Source organism: Colletotrichum jinshuiense, chromosome 2 (genome assembly GCF_051148585.1).
Source record: "Colletotrichum jinshuiense chromosome 2, complete sequence".
Taxonomy (NCBI): Eukaryota; Fungi; Ascomycota; class Sordariomycetes; order Glomerellales; family Glomerellaceae; genus Colletotrichum; species Colletotrichum jinshuiense.
The window spans coordinates 4,953,528-4,978,759 of NC_139309.1; the positions used below are offsets into that span (position 1 = coordinate 4,953,528).

The 25,232-nt window shown below is 55.5% G+C and overlaps 6 protein-coding genes across 6 annotated transcripts; 3 read left to right on the forward strand and 3 right to left on the reverse strand.

The window, feature by feature from the left end:
- Window positions 1–289: 289 nt before the first annotated feature.
- EsH8_II_001297 (N-acetylglucosamine-6-phosphate deacetylase) lies at window positions 290–4,340 on the forward strand (the record flags this gene model as incomplete). The annotated part of the gene is made up of 6 exons (XM_083264595.1): window positions 290–670; window positions 740–1,410; window positions 1,462–1,682; window positions 2,513–2,726; window positions 2,840–4,165; window positions 4,220–4,340. The coding sequence occupies 6 exons, from the start codon at window positions 290–292 to the stop codon at window positions 4,338–4,340; spliced, it is 2,934 nt and encodes a 977-aa protein (XP_083121917.1).
- Window positions 4,341–5,254: 914 nt separating this feature from the next.
- EsH8_II_001298 (glucosamine-6-phosphate deaminase) lies at window positions 5,255–6,617 on the reverse strand (the record flags this gene model as incomplete). Its single annotated transcript, XM_083264596.1, has 4 exons — window positions 5,255–5,650; window positions 5,721–6,266; window positions 6,349–6,381; window positions 6,438–6,617. The coding sequence occupies 4 exons, from the start codon at window positions 6,615–6,617 to the stop codon at window positions 5,255–5,257; spliced, it is 1,155 nt and encodes a 384-aa protein (XP_083121918.1).
- Window positions 6,618–9,291: 2,674 nt separating this feature from the next.
- EsH8_II_001299 (hexokinase family protein) lies at window positions 9,292–11,019 on the forward strand (the record flags this gene model as incomplete). The annotated part of the gene is made up of 3 exons (XM_083264597.1): window positions 9,292–9,893; window positions 9,955–10,527; window positions 10,590–11,019. 3 exons carry the CDS (start codon window positions 9,292–9,294, stop codon window positions 11,017–11,019), a joined length of 1,605 nt encoding a protein of 534 aa, XP_083121919.1.
- A 347-nt stretch (window positions 11,020–11,366) lies between these two features.
- On the reverse strand, window positions 11,367–12,692 carry EsH8_II_001300 (SUMO ligase MMS21; the record flags this gene model as incomplete). Its single annotated transcript, XM_083264598.1, has 2 exons — window positions 11,367–11,576; window positions 11,646–12,692. 2 exons carry the CDS (start codon window positions 12,690–12,692, stop codon window positions 11,367–11,369), a joined length of 1,257 nt encoding a protein of 418 aa, XP_083121920.1.
- A 3,646-nt stretch (window positions 12,693–16,338) lies between these two features.
- EsH8_II_001301 (uncharacterized protein) lies at window positions 16,339–18,357 on the reverse strand (the record flags this gene model as incomplete). Its single annotated transcript, XM_083264599.1, has 2 exons — window positions 16,339–17,680; window positions 17,735–18,357. 2 exons carry the CDS (start codon window positions 18,355–18,357, stop codon window positions 16,339–16,341), a joined length of 1,965 nt encoding a protein of 654 aa, XP_083121921.1.
- Window positions 18,358–22,322: 3,965 nt separating this feature from the next.
- Window positions 22,323–23,574, forward strand: EsH8_II_001302 (uncharacterized protein; the record flags this gene model as incomplete). Its single annotated transcript, XM_083264600.1, has 6 exons — window positions 22,323–22,332; window positions 22,515–22,758; window positions 22,813–22,855; window positions 22,911–22,990; window positions 23,056–23,428; window positions 23,491–23,574. The coding sequence occupies 6 exons, from the start codon at window positions 22,323–22,325 to the stop codon at window positions 23,572–23,574; spliced, it is 834 nt and encodes a 277-aa protein (XP_083121922.1).
- Between the last annotated feature and the right edge of the window lie 1,658 nt (window positions 23,575–25,232).

Genomic DNA, 25,232 nt, shown 5'->3' on the forward strand with positions numbered 1-25,232 from the left:
CACCATGTGTGGTGGCTATCTCGCTGCAACTGTGAGGGGCGATGACGAGGTGCCAATGCCGTGGAAGGCCATGCGACTTCCATGCAAGCCGGGCCATGCCGGCATCGCTGGCTCTTTCGCCCCTCCAGTCACGGCAGCTGCAGTATCTCCGGTGAATAATATCCCGATCTAGCCCACATTGCCACTTCGTTTCGCCTTTCGTCCATGGCGTTGATATTGAAGACCAAGCCGGAACCCAGTACTCTGCCAATCCGACAACAAACCAGCGCCCAACCCCCAGTCTGACACAATGCCCATCGCCATTCCCAACAAGACGCTAAAGAATGGCATTACAAAGTTTACAAACTGCCGGCTCGTGAAGGGCGATGCCCTGGTACAAGAAGACATATGGGTGAGCTCTATCACGGGCAAGATTATTCACAGCCAAGCGGCCTTCTTCGACGACCTTCTTCTTCCAGACGAGACTATCAACCTGGGCGGCCGCATCGTGTCTCCTGGTCTGATCGACTGCCAACTCAATGGCGCTTTCGGCTTCAATTTCTCATCGCTGCTGGAGGACATGTCGCAATATGGCAAGAAAGTCCGGGAGCTTAACAGAAAACTGGTGGCCACGGGTGTGACCTCGTACGTCCCGACGCTCACCAGCCAACAGCCCGAACTTTACCAAGGTGTAAGTCAACGTGAAAAACGAAGCATCAGAAAGAAAATCCACGGTTCTTTGGAATACTAACAACTGCAGGCACTGCCGTACCTTGGACCATCAGGAGGGTTACACGCGGCCCTCGACGGAGCCGAATCGCTCGGAGCCCACGTTGAAGGGCCATTCCTCAACCCCACCAAAAACGGCATCCACAACGTCGATGTCTTGCAACAAGCAGAGACCTTTGATGATTTGAAGGAGTGCTACGGCGCCGGAAACATCGACCCCAGCGCTAACGGCGGCACAATCCCTATCAAAATGATCACCGCGGCGCCAGAACGGGGCCAAATGACCAAAATCATCCCCGAGCTGCGAGAAAGGGGCATCATCTTTTCTATTGGCCACTCAGAAGCCACTTACGAAGAAGCATCAGCCGCAGTGGCTGCAGGAGCCACGATGATTACCCATCTCTTCAACGCAATGCGACCGCTCCACCACCGCAACCCCGGCGTGTTTGGTGTTCTGGGTATTGCCGAGAGTCTGACAAGGCCGTACTTTGGTATCATTTCGGACGGAATTCACCTCCACCCAACAACGATTAAGATTGCATTCAACGCCCACCCTGATGGCTTCATTCTGGTGACGGATGCCATGCATATGATGGGCCTGGAAGACGGCTCTTATCAGTGGACCAACGGACAGGATGTCAACAACATCATCAAGGTCGGCTCTACTCTGCTGTTGGAGGGAACAAACACCATTGCTGGAAGGTAAGTTTGCTGTGTTGGATCCGGTGTATGAACGAGTCTAACAGCCGACAGCGCCGTCACTCTGATGGAGTGCGTGAACAACTTCCTGCGATGGTCCGGCACAGGCATTCCCAAGGCGCTCAAGGCCGTGACTGCAACGCCGGCAGCGATGCTCGGTCTGCAAGGGATCAAGGGCTCGTTGCAAGACGGAGCCGATGCCGACTTGGTGATTTTCTCTGAAGAGGTTCGGGACGGTGCCAACCAGCTGGTCGTGGACGAGGTGTGGAAAGCCGGTGCGTTGGTGTCAAGCCGAAAGGAGAGCCAATCGCCGATAAGCCCGTAGACAAGGCGATACATGAGTCAAGGGCTCGGGGGGGTCGTAAGAGAAGAAGGAAGAGCAGGGTCGGGCGCTATAATAGACCATATACACATAGAACTGCTATCGGAATCGCAGAGTAGATGGATGCGCAGACGACGGCTCACAGGCAGCCGGCGCCGTGGAGAGTCGCCGGCGCAAGCAAACAGGGTAGGGCAGCTGAAGAGAAGATGAGGGTGCACTTGTACGGCGCTTATTTAAATTAGACCCCGAGTTTCGATAATTTCAAATGAAAGAAATAACATGAACAAAAAAATTAAATTGAAATTCAAGTCGAAGCTGGACGGACAGTGCATCCATCTCAGATGAAGGAAGCGGAAGAAGCGACTGAGTTGGTTGCATCTGTACAGTGAGTCGAGTGGAGCAGACTGTGCTCCAAGGGGCCATCAGTCCACAATTCGCGCCGTGGGCGTATCCCTGAACTCCCCGCATCTTGGGTGCCTCACTGCTTGACAGGCGCCCCATCTGCCTCCACAGTGCGATAACACTTGCAGCCGTTGACAAACCTAGCCGGCCAATGACGGCAAGTCAGCGTCCTGATAGGGGTGGGTGCAGGCGTACAGGCGCGCTCTCTCTCCACTCTCTCGTTCGACTCCATGCTCTAAAGAGATCCCTCCGCTTTTGCATTTCCATCAATCTCGCTCGGACAAGACACTCGCTAAGCCCGACCATTCACGACTTTCCTTGCTCTTGCCGGGACTCTTAGTAGCGCGGCCGTCCCCTCACTTGGGAGCTTCTTTTGGACAGTCCTCCTCCGCCTCGGGCCGCCAACAGCCGCTCTCCATCTCGCGACACCACGGACAGATAGCTGCGCATCGTCGGCCGGCGCTTGCTCCAAGTACTACCATGCCATGGCCGCGTTCCATTCATTGTCGTCCGGCGCGACGCCCGGCGATGGCATGAGTCTGAACAGCGCCGTGGTGGACGCCATGGATTCCTCTATTTTCGACGACTCTCTGTTGTAAGTAGTGTGTGCATGGCGCCGTGGAGGCGTGGGGGCAGTTTTCTGTCAGCTTGTCGCAACCTTGGGACGAAAGCCAGTTTGGCTAACAGCAACCCTTTTTGCTCCCGCAGGGATACCGTGAATGGCGCCTTCCCAGCCTTGCCGTTTACGCCGACGTACGACTTCCAAGACTTCTCCGCCGCCGGCTTCGAAGACCCGTTCGCATACTCGAACCGCCCGTTCGAAACCCAGCCTGCGCCCGAGGAATTCAATCAGGATTCGCCCACGCAAGAGCTGGACAACAAGCTACTGGGTTTCTCGGCGCCTACCTTGAAGGCAACCCTCGTCGACGGGGCCTGCCAGCGTGTGGAACCCAGCATGACGGCCGAGCTGTACGGCATGTTCTTTGTGGCCGAGGACGTCTTCGGCGCCGAGAACAGCGGCAGACCGCTGGAGTTGACGTGCTATCGACGGAACCTGTGGCAGTGCTCCGGGCAGGTCACTCTACCGCGGCACTTCACACATATCTCGGACGAGCAGGGCCGGCAGATACCTATATTCGAGCTCGCCGCCTCGATAACGGCCATCGAGTCCATCGAGGGCAAGGCGACGGAGGTCATCTCAATACCTTGGAAAAGCGCACACCCGGTTGGTGCCGAGGAGCCCAAGTCGAGCGGCGGGCCGCCCAATATCGTTCTAGACCTCGCGAACGGACAAGAGGTGGATGCGAACAGGGTTTCACTGCCGTTGTCTTGGAAGAGGCTTCAGTTCAAGCACGCGACGGCGAACAACGGGAGAAGAAAGGGCCTCCAGCAGCACTATCTGGTGCAGATCAGCCTGCTCGGGAAGCTGCAGTCTGGCGAGCATGTGACAATTGCCGAGATACACTCAGGTCCCGTCATTGTGCGGGGCCGCAGTCCGCGCAACTTCGACAGCCGGAAAGACATACCCCTGACGGGCGGTGACAAGAAGCCCGAGAGGAGAAGCAACAGCGATGCTTCTGCAACCGCACTCAAGGACAACAGCAGCAGCAGCGGCAACAACAACAATGGCGTGCCAACGCCCGTAGCAAAGTATCAGTCCCTGGGAAACATTCAGCAAACCGCGGACTGGGCACCGCCGCAATTGTACCGGGAATTGAGCGCCGGCCAGCCTCCAGCCAAGAAGCTGGCCGTGTCGCCAGGAATCAACCGGCCCCCCATCCCAGCTTGGTCCTCAGAACCAACAAGGTCATTGGCCAGGACATCTACATCAAACTCGGCGCCTCGACCTGGAATATCCGGCCCTATCAACCTTTCCCTGTCCGAAGACGAGAGGAGCCCCAACAGGTCGAACTCGGACGTGCAGAGCCCGCAGTTCACCAAATCCACGGCCGCCGCAGGCCACAACCCGAGTCAAAGTCCCAAGGAAGAGGATGATTTACTCTACGAATACTTCCCACTCAGCGTGGATGACTGGTGAGGGATTCTCAAAAGCGACTACTCGATGCTTCACAAGCTAACCCGTCACAGGATGCCCCCAGTCGAAGCAATCTACCGGCCTCACGTCGTCCACCACACGATAGTGCCGCCGGAGATCAAGGCGCAGCAACTCCGAAGCAAGGCGAAGAGATACTTCACCGCCGAGTCTTGACGATAGTGTGAATACTGGCAACCCATATATCTACCCGGCACTTGGCGCGAGGTTTTCGGTTCATCCCGGCGCGTGTGCCACAGCAGGTCGCCTGCGGGATTTCTTGAATGACTTGACGAAACCACATTTTTGTTTTAGTTTCTGTTTTTCTGGGCGGTGTATTATAGGCTAATGGACCGATCTGCTTGCGACCGGGCAAACAGGGTCACGGTAGAGGAAGGAATGGAAACGGGGTCTGCAAGCGGGAGCGGAGCACGAGGTTATACCCGAGTATAGTGATGAGCGGACTCAAGGAGAATCAAAACCCGCCCAGCTCCTGTTGAGCTGGGCTTTTCCCCCCAAACTCCTGCCACCCAATAAAAGTTGTGAGGGCGTTTGCTGGACAAAACTTGACTGCAGGTCGGTTCGAGGGGAGGGGGTTGGCGCCGTTTGGGCCAATCACAGGGCTCTGGGCCTACGTCGGGGAACACAAAGAGAAAGGGGTCGGGCAACGCGCACAGAGACAAACCACACACCGAACTGCAGGACTTTTTTATCTTATGTCTAGCTACCCTTTACTTCATCGTACACGGCGAGAGGCCTGCTCTGCCCTTTACTGTACGCCGTCCCAGTGGGCGCGGCGTCAACTCCCACAGAATCCCCACACTCATGAAGAATAATAAAAAAAGAAAGAAAAATGCCCCTTTAATTGCCGCCAAAAAGTCATCCAAGTCCAGGTCCCATGAGCTTAACCCCTCCCTTTTTTTTGCCTCGGTCTACGAATGCTACATTCTGGTTCGGACCCTCCCGAAAACCGGTTTCTGCAAATCTTTGCATCTAGCGAGTGACAAACAGGCACAACGCGGTAACGACGATATGCTTACAATCACACAAACAAACAAACAAAGGAAAAAAACCCTCACCCCACCCCCAAATCAAGCACCCACGGCGTTCACCCTCGACATCATCTGCTGCTCCGGATTCGGCGTAAGACGCCCCGCCAGGGCCGGCTCGGGGATCCGGGTGGCCATCCTGTCGGTCACGAGGTCGGGCGTGACGGCCCGGAGCTGCTGGTCGGTCGGCGTCTTTGTGCGGGAGCCCATACTCTCGAACACCAGCTCGATGTCGGGCGACGTCGAGCGGATGGGGTACTCCGTTGCCGGCGAGGCCCGCAGCAGGCGAGAGGTTGTGGGTTGAGGGTGCAGGATTGTGGGCGTCTCTACCTCGTCGACCACCGTCACCGGTACCGGGCCGGGCCCGGTCCGGATCTTGGAAGGCAAGATTTGCTCGAAGCCCTGCTCCTTGGCGACCTTTTCGATGCTCTTGAAGTACTAGTTCCGAGTTAGTGCCTTGAGAGATCACGGTTTCCGGGAGGGGGGCCTGGCGTCGGAGCAGTCTCACCTTGACTGTCTTGACTTGCAGCTCCAGTGTCGCATCCTCATCCACAACAATCATCGGGTGGGGGTGCAGCTGGAGGCTGGAAAGTGTCCACATGTGGTTCACACCCTGCTCGATGCACCTCTGGAGGGCAAGCGCCTTCTTGGCGCCGATGATGATGGCAACCACCTCCCTGGCCTCGAGGACGGTCTGTACGCCGACCGTCAGGGCGAGCCTGGGGACCTTGCTGACATCGTTGTCGAAGAAGCGCGAGTTGGCGAGGATGGTGTCGTAGGCGAGTGTCTTGACCCTCGTCCTCGAGGCGAGGCTGGAGCCGGGCTCGTTGAAGGCGATGTGGCCGTCCTCTCCAATTCCGGCGAGGAAGAGGTCAATGCCGCCGACGGCCTTGATCTTGGCCTCGTATGCGACGCACTCGGCTTCCAAGTTGGGCGCGTTGCCGTTGAGGATGTTGACGTTGTTGGGGTGAATGTTCACGTGGGAGAACAAGTGTTTCCACATGAAGGAGTGGTAGCTCTCGGGGTGGTCCCGAGGGATGCCGACGTACTCATCCTGACTGGTATTAGTCGAAGTCGCAATGGCGGCACGGCACGAGGTTCAGGGGATAGATAAGCACTGGGAGTTCAAGACTTACCATGTTGAAGGTGATGACATTTTCAAATGAGATCTATGAGTACGAGCTGTCAGCCACAAGTCTCCTAGCAGGGAGAGGCGGGATCCTACCTCCCCAGCCTTGTACTTCTGAACAAGGATCTTGTACACCCCCAGCGGGCTGCTTCCCGTCGGCAGACCAAGCACGAATGGATGTGCGGGGGTGGGATTGAAGTGCTTGATCCTGTCGACGACGTAGTTGGCTACATAGGTGCTGGCGGCGCCGGCATCGTCGCGGATGATGAGCCTCATGTTGGGTTATTTCACAGATGGGGTATAGCGCGGATTGCAACGATACGAGAAGGGTGGTGTAAGTGGCAGCAGGGAGGTGAGGCTAGGCTTGCAGGTGTTCTCGGCTTCGAAAAAGAGGACGAGAAACAGCACAATACGAGGGGGCGAGATGAAGGGGGCCTGCTTAAGAGGGACAACAGCGAGGTGGCCAGAGAGCCTGGCAGCTTCCCCCTCCCCCCCCGAGTGCCCCCCTCCGTTGCAGCTGACATCACAGACTGCGGGAACGGCCCCAAAGTCTGCTGAAGATTTCCATGGTGGAGGGATGGAACGTCACTGTTATCGGTGGTGTTTGAGGAGGGGGAGCAGAGTCCCACCACGGCCGGGGACATCGTCAACGTTGCCAGTCACAGGTATCGGCCGAATCACCTGGCCCCAAGGATTGGATGGCGAGGCTCCGACTCAGCGCTGTGGAGTGTGGTTGATATGACGGGCAGCAACCTGCGAATGAAAGCGCGGGCGAGGAGCAGCACCGAGTTGCCCCATTCGATGGGCCGTCGTCATTCACGATTTAGACTCGACTTGGCCCGACGTCCCCGGGCAAGGGTCGGCATGTCTGTCTAGGGCAGTGGTGGTGTTGAACGATCCAAGTGGCCGGGACAATATCCCGGCATCTGGGGCTCACTGGCGGAGGGGCTCACTGTGTGGAGGTTCGATATCAGCAAAGTTCGCGAAGCTACGCACTGGTGTGGCGAGGATAGGTAGGTAGCTGTCGGCGACGTGGAGGCAGAGGGGGACCGCCACGTCCATGATGCCGGGTCCCCGGTTTACAATCTGCTGGTGGTGGCTGACCACTGCTTGAAGTAGCGTAGTGTGCTTCTGTATGCAACTGATACGTGGGGACTGAGGCAAGCAATCTTGGGCAGCGGGCATTGTTACGGCCGGCCTCCGTTGGTACGATTCCGAGAGAATACATATCGGGCCACTCGTGCTAGTTGTACGAGGTTAGAGTTACAGGGTTCAGCTTCATTCATCATCGGCGACGACTCAATCGGTCCAAGAACTAATTAATACCAAGAAACGCGGTGATGGGCGGGCTCTCGGCATTGATGGCGGATAAGACAACAGACAAGATTGATAAAGATGGATAGGGCCAGCTAGGCCGGCCGGTGGACAGACACGATAATCAATGCATGGCTAATGGCATGGACAAACTGATGGGTTCGAGATGGAAAGTCTGCAAACCCCCCGGTCCCAGGCCATCCATCTCCAATGTTTCCTGGGTCGGCTCCGCTGTTGGTTGTTGCATGTCGCTTCTGCAGTGGATCTAACAATTTCGAAATCGGCGGCAGCACACAGCACAGTGGGGGATTTGGGCCTTTCTGCGTGGACCCGAAAGCGCCCAAGTCTTAGTCTTGAGTGGTCGCTGGGAAGTCCACGTCCGTTTTCATCTGAATTGGTCAGCCCCCAACAACACACCTGTGCTCCAGCTCGCCTTAGTATGGAGGGGATTATCAAAGGCAACGTTACAGCTGGAGGGGCGACTCCTTTCCCCATCCATCTTAACCCTTCAAGCTCAACCCACGACAATCAATGCCCATCATGCCTGGACGGACGCACACACTCACGCTCGCTCGCACACACACTCAGCTGGCAGGTTAAGCCCGGATGATCCTAGGGGTACCGTACCTTGGGCCAGGTAGGTTGCCGCACATGAATTAGTGGCTGCTCACCGTGCCCATCCGCTGTCTCGGCGCCCTACACCTCATCCCCCTCGTCTGTCTTTCCCTTGAGATGCAATTGTGGCTTTGCCTTTGCCGTCCTTGTCTAGCACCTAGGAGAAGCCTCTCGCCCAATTCCACCCTCTGACTCTGTGTTCCGGTTGCTCGTTGCACCCGTCCCTGGCGTCGTTTACCGGGTCTCGTCTCCTGCTTGCCACCCCCCCCCCCCCAGTGTCCGTCTCGTCCCATCACCGTCCCCGGCCCCCTCCCATCCATCGACACGAGCCTTCAGCCACCGACTGAGGTGGACTGGAGCATCGAGCCTGGACTGGACTGGGCCGGATGAACCTGGTATCGGGATTACGGTGTGTCGCCCCATCGCCTGTGCGACGTTGACGAGAGAGCTCCTTCGGTCGTTCCCGCCCTCACCTTGACCACCACACACCTCTCCTCACCCCCAGACGCCGTTGCTCTGCTCGGCTCTGCTCTGATCTGCTCCGTGACCCATTGGCTGCCGGCCATTGTCGCCATCGCCTCCCTCCAGTTTGTTATTCATCCAGCTGCCATCCCCCGTTGGATACGACATCCCACCTCCGCCAACCCCGAGCTGTCGAACGAGCTTCGGCAGGTTTCATTCTTCTCCGTGCACTTGTCACCCATCACCCTCGCGGCTCGTACCTGTCGATCTGCTACCAGTCCGTCCGCCTGGAGCCCGCCGTGGAGCCGTTTAAACGTCGTCTTATTTCTTGACATAACATATTTTGCGACCCTCCTACTGCTCCTCCTCCTCCCCCCCTCCTCTCGCCATCTACCTCACTTATCTTTGCCGGCCCGTCTCCGGGGACATGGCTCGTGCCCAGCTCCGTTTATTTACATCCCAATACCTCGACAGCTAGACGCTCCAGCACCATCCAGCATCGTCCGCATCTTACCCGTCCGAACCCTTCCCTAATGTCATGCAGCCACTCGTTCCTGCCATGACCACCTTTTCAAAATCATTCTTGGCCGCCGTTGTCAAGCAGCTGCTCCGGGGCAAGTCTCTGATACAGGCCCTCCTCTCCTTCTGGATCACACCTCAGCCCGTCCCCGGGAGATCGACCAAGTCGAATGTCGCGTGCTCCAAGTCCGCGACGGTCCCCTCGGCGCGGAGCGTCGATGAGTTCTTGAAGGAGGCCGAGGACCTGCTCATGGGCCCTTTGCTCAACGATGGGCTGCTCGAGCTGTCCAACGCCCTAAAGGCGCAGTTTAGGGAAAAACTGCAGACCAGCATGGCTTGCATGCTGCCCTCGTACAACCACCAGCTCCCTGGCGGTCACGAAGTCGGTCAGTATCTGGCGGTGGATGTGGGGGGGTCGACCCTGCGTGTTGCGCTTGTGGAATTGCGGGGCCGCGGCGCCAGGGGGCGGGAGAGCGAGATCGTGCGGATGAGTTCCTTTCAGATCGACTCGGCCATCAGAAATCTAGAGGGCATGGCCTTCTTCGGCTGGATGGCCGAGAGGATATGGGAGATGGTGTCACACGACGGCCGGGACCCTTCACAGCCAATGCCCATGGCTCTGGCCTGGAGTTTCCCCATTGAGTAAGTGTTTGCCCCCTCCCTCAACTTACACACGTCCGGGCTCAGAGACTGACCATCGCAGGCAAACATCACTGAAAGGCGGCCGCATCCACGGCATGGGCAAGGGCTTTCTTGCCGCAGAGGGCCTCATGGGCCAAGACCTCGGCGAGGTTATCGAGTCCGCCTGCGCGGCAAAGGGCATGAACGCTCAGCTGTGCGTCATCCTCAACGACGGAGGCGCCACGCTGCTCTCGCAGGCCTACATACACCCGGCCACGCGGTTCGGCCTCATCCTCGGCACCGGCGTTAACATCGCCGCCCACCTGCCCGTGTCGCTCGTCGGGAGGCCCAAGTTCGGCGACCGCCCACAAGAGTGGTGGGCTGAGGCGCGCGATGTCATCGTCAACACGGAGCTTGGCATGTTCGGCGGGGATGTTCTGAGCGTGACGCGCTGGGACAGGTTACTGAAGCAGGCGCATCCGAGGCCGGATTTCCAGCCACTGGAGCAGATGGTTAGCGGGTATTACCTGGGCGAGGTGGTGAGGTTTGCCCTGGTCGAGGCGATCCGGACGACGGGGCTCTTTGCGGGCGTTGTGCCCAAGTCGCTCGACGAGCCGTACTCTCTAAAATCGGAAACGATATCTGCCATTGAAGGGTACATTTCCCACCCACAAACAAAACCGTAGACCGTGTGAGCCCCTGCTAACAATGTCACAGTGATACGTCACCGTCATTTGCGTCGTCCATCGACCTCTTCGTGGCACAACACCCGTCATCTCACACCCCAACAGCATCCGACATGTCCGCCCTGCGCACCCTCGCGTCGCTCGTTTCGAGGAGGTCGGCCGCCATCATCGCCGCGTGCATACATGCCATCTGGTCCCTGCGCCTCGAGGGCCTGAACGAGGAGATGCCGGACGAAACATCCCCCGAGAGGGCGGAGGAGGAGTCGGCCTTGGTACGGACAATGGTCGCGTACAACGGCAGCGTCATCGAGTGCTACCCGGGGTATCTGGCAACGTGCCAGGGGTACGTGGATGCGCTGGTCGACAGCAAGGATAGGGGCATCGACCTTGTGCTGGCGAAAGAGAGCTCGTTATTAGGCGCGGGAGTTGCACTGGCGAGGGCTTGCGATTCCAGCGCTTGAAGCCGGGCGAGGGGGAAGAGAGAGGACTTTGGCTGCCACACCGGCAGAGATGGGGGTGGGATGTAAATATCGGCGCTCTTTTGCATGTGTCCAACATGACAGCGCGCTCTTGCATGGCGGGCGGAGTAAATAAGGTGCAGATGCATAATCATAAAGCAAAGTTTCAACATGTAATTTACTGGCGTCGTCAACGGCAGTTTTTGTTATTGGCTTTTGGGGTATCATTACTCTCATATCCATCCCTATGTCATCGTTCCAAACGCGTCCGGTAACGCCCACGCCGAGTCGGCCCCAAGCAAATGCTGCCAAGCAGAGACGCAGTCCCAAAGAAGAAGAAAACCGCTCGCTCAATCATCAATCTCTTCGACCTTGCGCTTGTGGCTCCTCGAGCGGGCCTCCCGCTTGACCTTGCGCGGCCTCTCATTGTCCCCGCCCTCCTCGGAGCTGCTACTGCTGCTCGCCTCTTCCTCTTCCTCCCGCCGACGCTGTTCCTCCAGGGCGCGCTTCATCTTGCGCAGAATCACCTGGTCGTCATACAGATCATCAAGACCCAGTTCCTGCAGTTCGTTTTGGTTAGTCGAAAGAGCTCTCAGAGGGGACGTTCTCCGCCATCATTCTCAACTTACCCTGGAACAGCCCGCCACCGGGCACAGGGCACGCTTGTTCGGCGCCTTGCGCAGCATGTCGACGATCCACTGCTTCTCATACGTGTGACTGCACACGCGGTTGCTGGCCGGTTCCTGGAACAGCTGCATGGACAGCGGACACCTGTAGTCCCTGACCTCGCCGGCGATGACCAGGTCCTCATCGCTGTCGTCCGCGGCGGCGCCTCCCGCTTCGTTCGTAGAGTTCCGGGATGTGCCGGGTGCGGTGGGCATGACGGGGTTGCCGGCGTCGTCAAACCAGCGCTTCGCATTGGGGAGGGGTACCTCGGCGTCACCGTGGGCGGCGTCGTGCCAGAGCTTCTTGAAGGCGGCATAGTCGTTGTTGAGGGCGTAGCGTTGGTATGCGTTAAGATTTTCGTACTCCCGAGACTTGTCTGCTTTATTCTGACGGAGGACATCGATGACGGACTGTTCAGGCGGAGGAGGCAGCTCGTCTACCGTTTCGTCGTTGTCGGGGTTCTCGTCGTCCTCGTTGTTTTCGGCTCTGGTCCGCCGGCGCGGACGGGTTTGCTGTTCGGGCAGCATCTGAAAGAATGACACAGTGTCTGCCAGCGCGGCCTTTTCGTCGTCGAGCTCGATCTGCCTGTCGATGAGGTCGCGGAGGGCGGCCTCGGCCTGGGATGTTAGGGACGGGACCTCAGTGTCGAGTATTGCAGCATGTGCCTCGATTTCCAGCTCGCGCTCATGTTTCTCTTGGCTCTCAGGGTCATTGGACTCTGCCCGCTTCTCTGCCATGCGCCGGAGGGCCTCGTGGCGTGACCGGGCAGCGTCGTTGATGCCCGCGACGGAGGTGCCGAGGTGGCGGATGGAGGTCTTGACATGGTTTTGGTAACGGTGGACGTCGCGGCTATTGGAGAGGTCTGCGATTGCGCGCTTTGCTTCGGCCGTCAGCGGGCAGGCGAGGGGTTCGTATTCTGGGAGCTGGATTTGGGATTCATCGTCGTCATCATCGACGACTCGTCTTTCGGGGCGGCGCTGGTTTGGCCTGCGACGGTCGAGGACGGGCATGGTCGGGTCGGATCGGGGACCTCAGGCCCGGGGTCACAGGAAACTTAGTGGCCGGTTTGCGAGACGATGGTGTCGGGGATATGACGTCGATGGATCGGGTTATTGTGCTTGCGATGACTATCTTTGAGTCTCCGGTTGACGACAATGGCAAATTTGGTGGAAGTGGGAGACGCGGTTAATGTGCCGGAGCGCGTCGGTGGGGTTAGAGAGGTGCTTTGTACGTACCTTGCAGGGTACCGGGAGTGTGGGGGTGGTCCCTGCATTAAGACATTGACATACAGGGACGTTCCTTTCTGGTACCGTCACATTTCAACTTCAGCCCGTCGTCTTCTATCGTGAATCACGCAAGTTTCCGTCGCCAAATTTCACTGGATGTTTTTATTAAAACTTTGGGAAGGCCTGAACCTCTGAAGCTGAGCAATGTCCCGGTCCTCATATATATCGAAAAATCTAGACTAAACACTAAGCAACCTCGAGGGGTTCTAAGATTATCAGATACCATCCTGATCGAGTCTTACAGTTATTCAAGACGATTGGGATTGACAAGTTAAGAAATTTAACATTCATTTAGTCTTAATTAGCATCCTCGACTCATAAGATTCTTAATGACTGCGGTCGTGAGGTTCATTTACAAACGTAGACATGAAGGCAGTCTATGTGTGTACAACACCTTGTCATGATATCTTTTTGCTTTTCATACACATCTAGTTCGCGTAGAAAAAATGTACAGATACAATCGGATGGGCTTCATATTTCGCCTGAGTCATGATAGCGCAGAAAGCTGGTATCGTCGATGAGTCCTCTTGTCCAGTCGCAACATGACTTTGAATTCTTTTCTTTTTGTTTTGCTGGACTTCAGTGGCATGTCCTACAAACCTAGTGTTTGGCGTTTCTCTACCCTATAAGTAGAACCATTGGATACATTTATTATGTGACGACGAAGGAGAAATCATGAGTGGGTTGCCTAGGTGGTTGAAACTAACTTCTGGGCTTTCTTTTCACTATCCGTATCTTGGTCCAGCGAATACGTCGGCTGAACGCAGGGAACAAACGAGTTGATTCAGACGGTAATGAAACATCTATATAAAACCAAGTGTGGTGTAATTCATTTATAAATCAAAACTGCTGAAAGTCTCTATAAGAGCTGTACATGAAGTGGAGGCAAGAGATTTACTTAGCTTGCCAATGTTATTGCGGTTTAGGTCTTTGGTTGTTTCCTACACCCCCGTACAACAAGGATATCATCAGTTCAGACGAGCCAGTTGCATGATATGTAGAACTTGATAATGATTGAATTCGCGGTTTCCTTCTCTAGAACTTGACCAGCCAGTTGCTAGAAAGTTGAGACCACGCTCACTTGTGTCGCCCGTATGTGAATATTCTTAGATGGAGAATGAAAGGCATCAGGAGAGGACCAACAGTAATTATTATTATGTATCGAATATCTTGAATTGCCAATCATCTAAGGCTTCACTTATCAACTCGGAATTACAGATTGGAAAGGCTCGTGATTCACTGACGAGACATCAACCTGTCGGCATGGGTGCCAACTGCGACCGTTGCTTGGGTGGAAGTATAGAGAAGAAACGAAGAGAGGATGGGGGGAAAGGGAGTATAAATACCGCCCGGAAACTATACCCGCCATCCAGTCATGCAAGTTTCGTGGTTCCGGCGCCTTTAATAGTAGCTCAGTGAAGTGAGATAACACGCTCAAGACAGTTCACTAAGAGGGTTTTGAGATGACTTGTGGTTGAGCTTGTTCGACCAATAGAAACGATCTAAACTCTCTATTTACGATATTATTGCCGTCTCATATGGAGCTCTTCCCTGATACTGAGATGACCTTCGGCTAGATGACACAACAACACTATATCTATCCTCAGCACCATAGCTAACAGGCATGCTTAGTGATATCAGCAACAGAAGCTGATGCCTTCACATCCTAGAGTTAACGATAAGCGAGGCTGGAAGCATCTTTGCTCTGTATTCCCACTATCTCTTCTTCCCCTGGCAGCGTAGACTACCGCACCCCCCCTCCCCTTTTCAAGGCTGGTGCTCGCCACCCAAGTCCTCAAAACACATACCCCCCGGGATAATCCAAAGGGAGGAACACCACACAGAGGAAGCCTTGCCCATCGGCATCAACTCGACCACCTCACCCCAGCAAGGGAGGCGTGTTCCTCCGAGACCTACCTCGCTGCCGACAATTCTTTCGGATCATCACCGGGAAACCATGATACGAATACAAACGACCCTAACCATGTCTCTTATTCCCCCCTCCCCCCACTACCGACTCCCACTAGCGGCCGAAGAGCTCCATGGCACGGCCCAGAAATTCCAATATCTCGGCTGCGCCCCCCTCTTCCCCCGTCTCAAGAGGCAACCGCGCGGCATCAGCATTGCTCGGCCGTGGGGGCGCCAACCAGCCGGGAATTGCTCTCTCTCCGGAAAAGGAGGCTCTGCAGATGAGCGTCCCACACCGTCGTGTTGACGGAGCACGGTATTTGGTTGCGGGGACAGGAAGTCACGGTAGCCAAGGAGCGCCGCGGCTGTTCTATTCTCGTCTCATTACCACGCCAGGGAGTAAGGGGGAGGGGATTTGCCCTGGTTCCGAGAGATTGGATTAGGCGAAGACTGCCATTTCCGACAGCTCCGCCTCGGCTGTCGTGGAAAACTGAAGTTTGACGGGAACTCGGCCCTCCCTCCCCATTTGTGACAAGAACATAACCCAACGATGAGGGCCACAACACAACAGCAGCAACATCAAAGACAAGAGCCTCGATTTATACAAAGTCCCCACAGCCCGGAGGTTTATCCTTTCTGGTGTTTTCATCCCCGCGGGGAGGGACCCTTGTAAGTCATTTATGTCCTCTTGTCAACCCCTCCCCTATTGCCGTGAACATAAAGATCAACCCAATTCCCGGCCCACACCAGCAGCCCGGTAGCCATTCCGATTCCCCGAGTACCTGGGTCGAAGACAACGACGACGAGGGCCTTGGTGAAACACACTGCCGTTTTCATTGCCCATCTCGCTCGTTGACCATTGCCGAGTTAAACGAGGTTGCTTTATGCTTCGGCAGCTCTCTTAACCTGCGACAAAGAAATCCCCCGGGGGAGCCAAGCATTCCCACAGTGGAGAGCAAAAACCGCCCCCCACCTTTTCACCGTAGCGTCACCGGTGCAATGGTAACACTAAGCAATTTTGACAGGATCCAGAGGGAATCGGATCCTTGAAAGCCATTCTGAATCAGCCCGCAATCAAAGTTGTGGATAAGTTAGGTAGTCATCTCTCTTCGATTGAGCCCAAGAGCCTCCACCTTGCCATTGGTTGCCTCGGAGAGAGGGAAAGGGGGAAGACGGCGCTCATCGAAGTTCACAAGCCTCAGAGAAATGTCAGAAGTGGTGATGGAAGAGTTCCTGTTTCATCCGACAGGTGAATTTGTACTAAAAACATCAACAAAAAAAAGGCCCGAAAGGTCATTCTGGGCTACGCTTTATGTGCCTCAGATATGCAACCGTGTAAACTAAGCTTATACAATGGGCTATCGCCCTGAAAACAAGCTGCGGCATAAAGAAGTATGCCGCGGCCTTTTGCCCTCCAGTCCGAGTTTTTGAAAACCTATTAATCCAGGTACGATAGATCGTCTCAATCCATGTACATTGGATCACCTCTTACTTGGGACATGGCCATTCCCATGTCACCACCATGCATGCCCTGCATCGTAGCCTGCATATTTGGCATCGACCGGCTCATGTTAATTCCACTCCTATTCGCATTCGGATTTCCATTCTGCATCATGAACCGCGCATCGCTCGCGCCTCTTTGCTGTACAGGTCTCGTCCGTGGCACTTCGAGTGTGTTCTGCCGCTGAATTGGCTGCTGCGGCATGGGTTTTGTGGTGGGGGTGTTCATTACCGCAAAACTGTCATCGTCCTCCATCTCTGCATCGGCATCGGCATCTGCGTCGGCGTCCTGGTCGCTTGCATCTTCGATTGAAGGTGGGCCGCTCGTCGACGCACCTGGGTCGCTATGGCCATTGGTACTCGTCGTCGATTGCCGGTGAACGGGGCTTGGAAACTGTTGCACCTGCTGCCGTTGAAGTTGTTGTTGCTGTTGCGGCGGCTGCGCCTGTTGTTGTTGTTGTTGTTGTGGGTTCTGTTGCTGCTGCTGTTGAGGAGTTGGAGTCGGTGTTGGCGTGCTGCTTGCTGTCTGTTCCAAGGCCCTCTGTGCATTCATGCCGCTGTTGGCGACACGATTCATGCTAATGACAGTCTTCCACCGTTCAATCGCCCGTACTACAATGTCATTAAGATCCAACTGTCGGTCCTCGAGTCGCAGGCCGACGCCGCGGCCACCACTCTTGATACCGGCCTCCAGTACGTGCGTTAGGAGCTGCCGCTCGAGCGGAACTGTGGCCGGGGAGAATAACTTGAACTCTCGCGGTTGTTGAAGGCGGTTCAACTGGTCAATCTGGGATTTCAAGTTGGCATTCTCCTGCTGCAGTCTGTGTTGGTCGTCCTTCATCTTGTCGATCTCTGTCTGCTTCCTGCCCACGCTTCGTGCCATTTCCAATAGCCACAGCTCATTGCGCCGCTGCACAGGAAGAGTGTTCCAAACGGCAAAAGCTGACTGCAGGTGCTCGTTTACCTGCTTCTCGAGGGTTTCCGCCGACTTTTCGGCCTTTTTGACGGCCTCGCGGGTGTCTCGGACCGGCCCCTCACGAGGGGGATACGTCAGCTCGTCCATTGCTGCCGTAGTAGCAGTGGCACATGTGATCTTCCAATTGCTGAACTCTTCTTGGAAGAATGCCCTCAGAGCGTCGTATTCTCTTTGGCCAGGTGATTGTACGGACCAGGACGTGGAAGTGGGGTGTTGTGTGGAGGAGAAAAGGGTAGGCGGCGAGGCGAGGCATTGCAGAGTCAAAGCAGGGAAGTCGAGAGCGAGAGGGTCAAAGTCAAAAGGCATGGAGTTGTTGTCGATGTGTTGTCTATCTTGGGGTTAATAATTGCGGATTTCCCGTGTCACATGTCAATGGACTTACTTGGCAGCTCTCCACGAGCTCAAGAGCTCTCTCAACGCAAGCTCGGCCGCGCGGGCGGTATCCATGGCATCGGCGAGCTTGTGCTTCACATCGAACTGGGCCTTCTGCATCACCTGCTTGCTCACTTGTCGCGGCCTTTTCCCCGCGTTCTGGCTGCCCTCTCCGTCGGTAGAGGCAGCAACATCGCTGTTGCCGTTTTTTGGGGGGATGTTGTTGATGACACCCGTGGCCTCCCACGACGGTGTCCAGGGGTATTTGCTCAGGGTCGAATCTACGGCATATTGACCGTCCTTGGGCAGGGCCGGGGACTTGCTGGATTCGGTATCTTGCGGACCGTCACGCTTGGCTGGGGCAGCTCTCGGGGTGCTGGCCGGGGTCGAGGCATTCCTAGTGCCCAACGATCCCCGGGGCTGTCTCCGTGTGATGCCCCCTCGCAGGCGCTTGATTGCGTCGACATCGTGGATTCCATCTGGAGGCTTGGGGTTCTTCTCCTTGATGTAGAGATCGAGATGGCGCCCGAGAGAGGACGAGGTGAAGGCCTGGCCACAGTACGGACAACTCTTGTCCTTGGGGGCGCTCAGTTTCTGTTGGCTCGAGTCGGCATTGCTCGCAGTTTCGGCCATTATCGCTCGAGGATTGGTGCTAAAGAGGGTGGGGGATAACGAGTGTTTCGAAAAATGTGTCGACGGTAGGGACGAGTTCGGTTCGTGGCTACAAGGCTTTTATGTAAAAGGACTCTTGCAGCTGCTCCAGGGGAGCTATGTAATCGGGGGTCATATGTAGATGGGTCGGGAAAGTGGTCGAAGGCGGAGCCAGCAAATTTTAAGTAGGTAGGTACGGTAAGGAAACGAGATGGGAAGGACAGAGTAGTTACGCAAGGAGAGAGTGACAGATGGGAATAATAAAAAAAGTTGGGGAAACTAAAAGAAAGACTAGATGCTGAAGAGCCAAACGAGTGTGCGAAGAGAAGGAGGTCGTGGGAGACGTCGAGAAGCAGCTGCTACCCTCGCACGAACAGAACGCAGCCAATCCTTGTGACGAGGAAGGGCTGTTCAGGTCCAGGTCGGGTACGAGAAGTGGGCAAGGTAGCGAGGCTTTGGCGAGAGGCGATCCCGGGTATTAAGGAGTAAGTCTCGCCGTTGCAGTCTCTAATTCAACCGTAGACTCTCGCAGTCTCTCGACCTCTTGTAAGGTAAACGAAGAGGGGTGGGTGAAAGGGTAGGACGACGGTGGTGGAAAGTAAAAGTACAGAGTAAGGGGAAGTTGCAAAAATGTCACCCGGGATTTAATTATTGCAGTTTTTTTTTTAATAAGGAAGGACGGCAGGGGTAGCAGCAGCACGACCCGCGCCAAAAAAGACGAGCTGACCCCCCCCTCCCCATCCAGTTCCCCCAGATTAGCGCCAGTGGCCAGCACAGACGAGCCAAGGACGGCCCAGATCAGGCCCGTCCAGTGTCCAGGGCCGTATGGTGGTCCCACCTCTGCGCTGATGCCCTTTTCATAGCGAGGTGACGCTACCATGCTGGGTACGTGAAGGTCGCTGTACGGATAAGGGAGGCGGCGGCGGACGGGGGCGCGGAGGGGGGGGGGGGGGGGTTCGATTGGCCAACGAGGTGCATCCGTGGAACGGATTTTGAACAAATCTTGGCCTTCTTTTGAGGTGAAGTGCAGACATGGTAACAGTACATATTGATTTGTATTTACTTGGCTCCAACCACCTGTCACTGCCCGTGAGGTGTTGGCAGTGTTCAGGGAGCCTCTCTCTTAACCGCGCACTCACAGCACAGCGGCAGGACTTATGAGATCATCATATATACTACGAGACAAGGAGTCACTCGAGAGATCAACCGAAAGTTACTCCTTCCCTGCGCGCAGCTCCATCCTCCACGAGACTCAATTGGCGCTCTCCTGTTGGTCTACCGTGCCCACCAACTCTCCAACTCTGTATGTCACCAGAGAGCCAATGGGTTGGCTCAGATGTCACAGTCTTCCCGCTCAGCCGCTCTCTCGCCGCCGCCCTCATTCCAGTCTCTGGCCCTCTCACATGTCCTGCCGTTCGCTTAGTGCTGATCTGGTCCCGCGGAAAAGAGAGCCTGTGCCTCATATCTAACTGGTCTAGTGCCGTTGGGGGTGCACGGGGGGAACTTTTGATCCAAGCAAACTTGCCAGGCTTTTTCGTCTCTTTTCTTCGGTTTTTTTCTCGCCTTGGGGATCTGTCCCCAACGCCCCCTGTCTTTCAGGAACAGAGGTACACTTCTTCTACCCTGCCGAGCTGCCTCATTGAGACCGAATTGAGTTGGGCAAACCTGGTCGCTCTGACTCGAACCAACGCGAAGGGCTCGTAGTTACACTCCTGGTGGTTGCCCACATTCGACAGCCGTCGCCGGTTGTAGCTATGGACGGGCCCAATCCAAGGCACGGAAAGGCAGAGAGAGAGGCATCCGAGAGAGAGAGAGAAAGAGAGAGAGAGAGGCCTAAAGCCAACGTCTCGTGCCAAACACGTCTCTCCCAACTCACCGCGCTTTATGAATCCTGGCTAGACTGGTCGACTGACCGGGGCGCGCGTTGGCATTCCCGGTTCGTTTCTTTAGGCTCCAAGGGTCCCACTGGCTTGTGTCCGATCCAGTTTTCAGGGGGTTTCCGGGAGATCATCCAGGGGAGCCGGTGAAGGAGCTGGTGCCAACGGTGCCGACAGACCTGACAGATTCCGTCTCACAAACATTGCACGCCCTTTAGGTTTCTGTCGCTGGCCAGTGACAACATCGGACAGTGTTGTTTCGACGAGAAACTCGGGGATTCCACCTGGAAACAATCTCCCGCTCTGCCAAATGTTTGCCTTTCCCTTTCGTCTTCTTGCTGCTTCCTCTCCGTCCTTGGCCGGGGAATAACATCCGGCGCAACGAGACTCCGTTTTCCTGCGTCGAATAACGGGGTTTGGCATCTGCAAGACGCGACGCAAGGAAGACATATATTCGCGACCTGGCCCTCGAGCCTGCGGCGCGGCGGCGCTTCCTGTCGCCCGCTGGCGAGTTGCTCCAATTGCTCCCGGCCCTGGGCGTCCCCTGGAAGCCGGCCGTCTAGCGTAGCCTCCCGCAGACGCAGCATCTTGGATCAACCTTGTCCGGGCCGTCTCGTCCAAGCCCTGGCCCCATCAAAGGAGGTCGTTTGCAAACCAACCTGCAGGACACCGATAATTTCCCGCCGTCTCTTCCACGGCAGCTGAAGCTGACACCCCCAGTAACACGACATGTTTGGTCCTGATCCAGAGCAGCAAGTACATGCTGGCCCAGCGTCCTGAGTGCCACGAATTTCCAACCAGGCCTGGCGTCGACGCGAGGGAGGACAGAGGCGCTGTCCGTCCATGTCCACTGGACCTTGCATCTGAGCAGGGCTGGCACTTGCCGGCCAGCTGTAGAACCAAGATCCATGTTCTTTCCTGCGTTTGTCCAAGCCTCATAAAGTATGTGTTGTTGGCGGTTGTTTTTGCCTCAGCAATCGCTGCCCCTATTGCACTGCAGAGATTTGATGAAAAGCTCATTACGCTTCTGCAGTTGCATGCAGACACGTCGCATACCGAGGGATTTCCCGCCTTGGTTTGAAGCGTCACAAGCTTATCCGTGCCTTGGGACTTTCCTTTCCAGAGGATTGAGCCATTTCATGTCAGTTGCATCAATTGATTTCAAGACAACCTGTCGTATCGAGACAGGGATTTCTGTAGCATGTCTTGCAATCGAGCCTGGCTCTGTTACTCTCTGTCATGGACCATCCAATTGGCCAAGGACAAGATTCCGCGGTCAGGACAGTAGACAATGGTGGCAAAGGGCGTGGGGTCAATTCCAGACGTGAATAGAATTAATATGAAACTAGTCAGAGTATTGAAGAGCAAACAAAAGAAATGAGAATGAACAAAGGGGAAAAGGACAGAGGAACCAACTGTGCGTGATCGTGTCATCACTATGATTGCTGTTGAAGAGATCCGGTTTCTATCTAGCCTTGCCAGACAAGCAAACTACCTGCCAAAAAGGAACAACCGTTGAAACTGCTATTATGAAGATTTCACACACCCTCTTTGTCAAGACAGCAGGGGCTACAAAATCCGAGTCACCCCCAGAATTTTTTAGTTCATGATGGGAACTCAAATTTCATCCAAAAATGAGAGAGGGAATTAGATGTTGAAGCGCCTGTTCACACTCGGCTAGCTGGCTTTACGATCTCAATGCTCAACAGGACACTGATGTATTATGGAGCTTGGTCCACCGGTTCGGGGCTCCACACAAGCTCTTTCAGAACCTGCCAGGAAGAATGGGGGCAACGCGGGCAAGCGCTACCCACCGGGAGCTGCTGTAGCTTGTGATTTGACTCACGTGACACATTCAAGCGCCACATGTGGCTGCGCTAAGAATGCTCCGCGCATCAGCCTCACCACTTCTCCAGAATGATGCACAGCTGGGGCAGTTTTCCACACGGCTTCAGGCCGGCTGGTGCGATTGTCGTTGTCTCTTGCCATTGTTCACCTTGCGTAACTTCCGTTTACACGGTTCACCTTTTTTGCAACTACTACCTGCCCGCAAAAAAAGAATAATTCACTATGCCTCCCGGTAAGCTCCCATTTGCCTTTTGCACCCTTACAACTGCCGTCGCGCCTCGATACCAGGCGCGTCTACTTTGCGACAACCCACCTTCCGACGCGACAACCACTCCAATACCCCTCCATTTTCCAATATGGCGCGCCCAAGGGTTTACAAAAGTGGAAAACTCAGGAAGCTAATCAAAACTGCAGCCATCAGCGACGACGAGCAGTCTGACGTGGACGGCGACGTTATTGGCAACTTTGCGATACCCCTTGAGAAGCGTCCGAAGAGCCGATCGGTCGAGTACAGAGAGGATGTCGCCGATGCTAAGAGCGAGGATGATATTCCCAAGGTCAAGGGCGATCTGAATGGCGACGCCGCCAAACCCGTTGAATCCGCCGAACCCGATCAAGACGAAGAAGAAGACGATGATGAGGACCTGGATGCCGACGAGTACATCCTGCGCGGCCAATAATCAAGCTGGGCTACTGGCTGACATGGCTCCAGATATGTCGTCGAGAAGATTCTCGATCACCAGGTTGCCGAGGATGTATGCGCCCCTCTCACTTAGGCTTGTGCGGCTCTCGTACTAACATGGCTCGCAGGGCACCGTTAACTTCCGTGTCAAGTGGGAGGGCTACGAAAAGAAGGCGGACCAGACCTGGGAGCCTGAAGACAGCTTGAAGTAAGAAAAGAGCTGTCTTTGTTCACAAGACGCGACCTCTCGATCACAGGCTGACATGTCGTCAGGGATGGCGCATCAGAGATCTTGGAGGAATACCTCAGGAAGCTTGGCGGACGTGAGAAGCTGTTCGAAGAGAAGTCCAAGGCCAAGACAACCAAGAAGCGTGGTCGTCCTTCGACGTCATCGACTACACCTCCGGCGACCAGCAAGAAATCTAAGCGAAACGGCCACCCCGCAGAATCGACCCCCTCAGTCACAGCGACGGCAGCCAAAAGCAAGGCTTGGACCCTGCCAAGCGGCAGCTGGGAGGACGACGTCGAGAGTATTGACGCCTGCGAAGATGAGACCTCGGGTTCGCTCATTATCTACCTCAACTGGAGAAATGGACAGAAGACGAAGCACTCGAAGGAAGTGGTGTACAAGCGTTGCCCGCAAAAGGTGAGACACCCATTTGTTATGTCCCACGACTTTTTGGGATGCAGAGGCTCACAGACTTCTAGATGCTGCAATTCTACGAGCGACACATCCGCATTATCAAGGCTGCGCCGGACGCTGATGTCCCCACGCCAGAAGCGGAGACGTAAATAAAAAAAAGGGCGAGATACGTGGGATCGACTAGGATGGGAACGGCGTTTGGGTTGATATTATGGAATACCATCAGGAGGTATTTTCTGGACCTCGGTTCTTACTTCTAGCACTTTTGATTTTTGCGCGTTCAGGGTCCTCGAAAACAGTTGCGTCGGGTCTCAGCTTTAATCCAGCCTGAGGTTTCCTGGCGGAGTAACTGCGTTAGGTTACATCTTAGTTGGCAGAAGCGCACGAATTGTGCTACTAGGATTCGCAGTAGTTGCTGAGAATCCAAAAGACATGGTTCTCGAGTTGATCTTGCTGTTATGCGTGGTGTGTCGGGTCGTGGTAATGATTGCGCTGCGTCACCATGGACGGCGGGCGATTCCTGGTTCAGGATGCGGCGTAAGCTCGTATGGCCCTCTGCCTTGCAAGTAACCCAGGAACCAATCCAGGAACTAAACACCAGCCCGACCGCCAATCCTTGGATAACAAGGGCTTTTCGAAGTCTTACCTCACCAGATATCCCAATGGCGTCCACGCCAGCCCACGATCCTTGTCTCAAGTTCATGAAGGACATCCCATGTCCTCAGGGCTCAAGCGGGTGCCTCCGAGAGCACGTCCAGGCACAATGCAGGTACGACAAAGTCACCCGACCACCGAACTTGGCAGCGAGTGTACTTGTCTCCCGGGACGAAAGGACAACAAGGGCGGGGCGGAACCTGCATGTTGGCAAAGACGGCGAGGTTGGGTAAGACGCCAAACCCCTGTGGTGAGCCCGAAATCCCCACTAAAAACGGCTCTAGACCCCTGCTTCGCGGGCGGTTGGGTGGTGTCGCGGCGCTGACGGCGGTTTTTGGGACCAGCCTCTCGCATTTTTATTGACTTGGGGCTGGGAAAACTGGTGGCGGGGCAACGCTGCTTTTTAACGTGTAGCTGCCCGCGCAACATTCCTCACTTTGCCGGCTTTTTCTCTTTTTGTTCCCTCTGGTATATTCAAAGTTGCAACTGTAAAGCCCATTTTTACCTTACAAACCCAATTCAGAAAGAGGCTCTACAACGCTCAAACGCTGCCACCATCGTCTTCGTCGTCTCCCCTGGGTCAACACTTCCAACCACCCCTCGGACCCCATACAAACCGGTACTTGCCATCTTGTACATCGCGGGGAATCTTTGGAGCAGCTCACCAAAAGTTCGGCATCTGCACACACGCTGGTCTTCTCCCAATTGGAATTTGGACAAGGGCATTGCCGAGCAGTTATCCACGCACTACCCGCGCTCAATCTGACCGACCGTTGGAAAGAACAATTTATTGTCAAAATTCCAACAATTCCCGAGACATCACATTTCTCGGCCACGGGCGACCCCACAGCTCCGTGTCTCTCTCCCCATCCGCCGGGACTTCCCCCCTTCCCCTCGGTCCCCACACCGACACAAACCCACCTTTCCCATTACCCCTTCCCATTTCCGTCAGGTCCTCCGTCAGTCTCATCTGACGGAACCTACGCGCTACACTAGCAGCCATGGTTAAACAAAACGATGTCATCGCCATCATTGTCATCGTCCTCTTCGTCGTGCTCGCCCTCGTCGCCTTTGGCATCTACAGATTAGTCCACGTCGCGCGCCAGAGCATGAGCGTCACTTCAGGATCGAGCAGTAGCAGCTCTGACGAGAT